This window comes from Lathyrus oleraceus, chromosome 4 (genome assembly GCF_024323335.1).
Source record: "Lathyrus oleraceus cultivar Zhongwan6 chromosome 4, CAAS_Psat_ZW6_1.0, whole genome shotgun sequence".
Lineage (NCBI taxonomy): Eukaryota > Viridiplantae > Streptophyta > Magnoliopsida > Fabales > Fabaceae > Lathyrus > Lathyrus oleraceus.
This window is the reverse complement of record NC_066582.1, coordinates 277,360,140-277,365,195: the sequence shown is the minus strand read 5'-3', so window position 1 is coordinate 277,365,195 and position 5,056 is coordinate 277,360,140. Positions and strand designations below refer to the sequence as shown.

The 5,056-nt window shown below is 28.4% G+C and overlaps 1 protein-coding gene across 1 annotated transcript; it reads left to right on the top strand.

Moving 5' to 3' along the window:
- Positions 1-537: 537 nt before the first annotated feature.
- On the top strand, positions 538-1,381 carry LOC127137092 (uncharacterized mitochondrial protein AtMg00810-like). Its single transcript, XM_051063581.1, has 2 exons — positions 538-784; positions 897-1,381. The coding sequence occupies exons 1-2, from the start codon at positions 538-540 to the stop codon at positions 1,379-1,381; spliced, it is 732 nt and encodes a 243-aa protein (XP_050919538.1).
- Positions 1,382-5,056: the final 3,675 nt, after the last annotated feature.

The following is a 5,056-nucleotide window of genomic DNA, read 5'->3' as shown; positions in this document are numbered from 1 at the left end:
ATGGAATCAAGAGGCAATTGATAACTTCCAATACTCCACAATAAAATGGAGTATCAAAGAGAAAGAACATGACATTAAGGAATGTGATAAGAAGCAGGATGTCAAGTAGAAAAGTTCCTAAGAATTTTTGGTTTGAAGCAGCTAAATGGGCATCATATGTAATCGGTGGAAGCATGTATTTTAATTACATTCACAAATGATTTTAATAGGAAACATGGATTAACTTTCTATGTATTAGTATCCTATTCAAGACATAACATGTCGTACTAATGGCATCGGTCCAAAAATACTTAGGTAGATTACCTTCATTGAGCATAGTTCTAGCCTACTTCTCTAAAACATAAATTTTCATGTCCACAAAACCGTTTTATTGTGGAGTTCTAGGAGAGGAGAAGTTATGCTCAGTGCCATGTTTATCACAATACTTCTCAAAGAGGTGATTTTCAAACTCACCTTTATGACCGCTTCAGATAACAACAACACAAGAAGGTTGTCTTCACATCCATTTATTCAAGTTCTAGGTCAAACTTTGCCACGATGGCTAACAACATTCTAATGGATATATGCTTTACAAGAGGTGGGAACAGATTTCCAACTTTGACTCATTCAGTCAAAATGGGTATGATCTTTGGAGCTTCTTCATTTGTGAAGCACAATGAGGATATGATCTTATTAGTCAGCTTGTTTGTAGATGGTCTAATCTACACAGGAAATAATCAACAAATTGAGGACGATGTTTGTTATGACAGATATAGGGAAGATGAGATACTCCCTTGGGGTGGAAGTAAAGCATGAACATGTAGGAATCTTCATCGGCCAACTGAAATATGCCAATGAAATTCTCGTAAGATTTGGTATGGATCAATATAATAGAGTTTGTAATCCTATTGTGTTAGGTTGTAGGTTGACCAAGGATGAAAATGGAAAGCCAGATGATGCCACAAGATACAAGCAAATGGCGAGAAGCTTAATGTATTTGCTTGCGTCTAGGTCTGATCTAGCCTATTTAGTATGTTTGGTTGCTAGATACATGGAAAGACCAACTGAAATTCATTTAGAAACAATGGAAAGAATCTTAAGGTATCTAAAGGGAACTGTGAATTTAGGAGTCTTGTACAAGATGAATGATGAGATGAAACTGCAAGGGTGGTCAGGCTCAGGTTATGTAGGAGTTAGTGATGACAGAAAAAGCACTACAGGGTACGTGTTTAAACATGGATCATATCTTATTCCATTATCTTCAAAGAAGAAACCCATTGCGACTCTTTTAAGCATTGGAGCTAAGTTTGTTATAACAACCTCATGTGCTTGTCAACTAGTGTGGAAGTATTCTTCCCAAACTTGGTCAGACTCAGAATCAGGGTATAATTATCATGTGTGACAACAATTCAATAATCAAGTTGTCAAAGAACAATGTCATGCATGGAAGATGCAAACACATAAGTGTAAGGTTTCACTTTCTTAGGGAATCGACCAAAGATGGACAATTGAGATGGATCATTGCAGCACAAGAGATCAACTTACAGATGTGTTATCAAATCCATTGAAGCTCAAATGTTTCAACTACATCAGAACAAAAATTGGAGTTTGTGTCATTTGAGTCTTTGTTGTCAACGTGTACAGATCCAATGATTGTATCATGTTTTAATTTGTTTCTTTGCTAATTTTCATATTAGGGGACTGTATGTTAGAATGTGATTGACCAATAGAATAACTAACTAGAAATTAATTATGAGATAGTGAGCTATGAGTGTGATTATTTATTATATAAGTAACCGACCATACATGCAAACTAGAAGTTATGCCATGCAATCTATGAAATGATATTTCCTCATACTCTTCCGGTGTTTATGTCGTTTATTCGAATCTCTGATTTAGACGATAATTACAAAGTCTGAGATAATTTTATTTATTAAAATATAACACTGGTAACGCCAAAACATGGCACAATTAAAGAAAATATTTACTAGTAAATCAATATATCCACTTGAAATGAAAGTATTCATGTGAAGAAAATAAACTTTTAACATTATCCAAATGATAACTTCCTTAAGGAAAAGATTATCGGGGCACCTAGTTATTTCGAGGAGCATCATTATTATAGATGAATTTTAAAGAAAGATTATTGTTGCCAAAACTAGAAGAATATGAAAGGATAATTGGATTCTGGATCATTTCTACTTTAAAACCATGACACATGAGGAATTGGATCTTCTCCTGCGTTATATATTTTGTCATCTCTCCTGCTTCTTCTAATATAATGGCTGAGAAATTATAAGGAATAATTAATTAAAAATACATTTATAAAGAGAGAGAATATCAACTATTCTATCACTTTTGAGATTTCTAACATTTTTACGTTAAATATTTTTAGAATTTCATCACAATGAATACTTTCATGAATTCAATTCAAATTAAAATGATGTCTATAATTAAAATTAAATAAAACATTATAATGAGATAGAATCATAATCTCATTTCTTTAAATAAGAATTTCTATTAATTTTTTTAACAAATTCATCAAATCTGAATCATTTCTTCCTAAATATATACTCTCACTAAAATACTAACCATTACTAATATCTCCAATTTAAAAAAAAGCATAAACCAATTTCAAAATAACTTAACCAATATATTTAATGCACAAAGTCAAAAATTATAAACCAAAATTTAAAATATGCAGCATAACGAAACAGTGTGAATTATTTGCATACAAGGAAGAACATGTAATTTTTAAAATTTACCATCAATAATTGAGTAAAACTATTAGCACCGAATTGAGTTAAAGTGTTATTATTTTCCTACACAAAACATAAAATCATTCAATCACTAAATATTTGTTGGTACATTCACATAATCAATCTGATATTGGCTTACAATTGATGGTATGCTCTATGAATTATTGAGCCAAATAGATGCACTTGTATTTGACACTTTTTATTGAACTTGTGTTTGTGAATCATGCATTTTATTGTTCCATACCACATAAAATAAAAATATGAATTCTTTTAGTTGACTAAAAACAACAATTAAATGAAATAATTCAACAATACCTGAATTTGTGAAGTTTTAGAACCAACATTTTTTTTCTTGGGGAGGTTGAGACTCTACCCAATCTTTTAGACGTTTTGAACTCTTTTTGCCTTCTTTTTTTTTAATCTTTTTTGCTTGTGCCAAATCATCAAGGGTGCTTGTGCTAAATATAATTAAATAATTCACATTGTTTTGTTAGGTGGCATATTTTAAATTTTGATTTATGATTTATGACTTTGTGCATTAAATATATTGGTTAAGTTATTTTGAAATTGGTTTATGTTTTTTTTTTTAAATTAGAGATATTAGTAATTGTTAGTATTTTAGTGGGAGTATATATTTAGAAAGAAATGATTCAGATTTGATGAATTTGTTAAATTGTTTTTAATAATAATTCTTATTTAAAGAAATGAGATTATTATTCTATCTCATTATAATATTTTATTTTATTTTGCTTATAGACATCATTTTAATTTGAATTGAATTAATGAAAGTATTCATTGTGATGAAATTCAAAAAATATTTAACATTTTTAATCCCAAAAGTGATAGTATAATTGATATCCTCTCTTTATAAATGTATTTTTTAAATTAATTATTTCTTATAATTTCTCAGACATTAGATTATGCATAAGAAAGACGACAGAATATATAAAATATGAGAGGATCCAATTCCAAATATATAGGAGTTAAAAAAAATGCAGTTAATGTTAGTTTCATCCAGATAAAATTCATAAATTGTCTATACATAGTACTTTATTTTCTTTTGGTTCTTGACTTTTTGTCAATAAAATTTCTAGTTATAAAGTAGCAATTGAGTTATATGGACACACATAATAAGTTATTGAATTTAACCATCAAGTCCAATAAAATAATACAATATAAATTATCATACTTATTATTTATTTAAATTTAATAATATAAATGGTACAATCTAAGGATATTTGAATCAAACGACGTAGGTGAAAATAATATTTATTTAGGAAAAATGTCCATCTTATTACTATAGTCAAACACATATTAATACACAGTCAACTATTCTTTTTGGATATGCCCCCTTAAAATTTTATTTTATCTAATTCAATTCCTTTATCTTTTACAATTCCATTTTCTTCATCCTCACCTTGTGGACCTCTTCCACTAGACCCATGTTTACCTTTTTTATCTCCTTTATCATTCTTAGGGTTTTCTGGTAAGTCACGCCAATAGATCCAGGGTTTTGTATAAAATTGTCTAGTTTCAATTTGGAATTCTTTTGCTGCACCATCTGCAAATTAATACAACATACTTAGTAAATATCATAAAGAAAAACAAAAATTTTGACACCTAAATCTTTAAATAGTCAATTTAGTATATGATTATGTTTTTCATTGGTCAATAAATTCAAACAAAAAACACACTAGGGATAGTTTTTCATTTTTTATATGAATATGAACTATAGTGAAAATATCTTGCACATTTTGGGACTCAAATAATTGTTTTCACTCTAACAAATGATGAATTTATATATATACATTGTTTCTCTTCTTTGAATGACTCAATTGCCACAACAAATATAATAAAGAGTGCACAATGAAAGAACTTGGAGATTAAAGACTTGGTTTCCATATTTGATAAACTAGGAGTATATTACAATTAACAATCAATTGATATTTATAGTTAGCATTACCCAAAAAAAATATATAAAAAAGACAACTAAAAGAACTTTATAAGGTAATATATATTATACAATAATATGAAGAAAAAAAAAGGAACAATTATAGTTACCATTTTGTTTATTATGACAATATTATATCGTCAACACCTATTGAATCATTGAAGGGTTAAATTTAAAATTGAAAGGTTAAATTGGGATATTTATCAAGTAAGAATCTTTTCACATGATGAAAACTAACTAGTGATTAAGATATTTGATTATTTCATTAAACATAATTTTAGCTTTATCTAATAGTCATTATAGAGAGACAAAATTTTCAAATTCTAGAATTAATATCTAAATTCTTATGAATTATAATTTAGAGGCG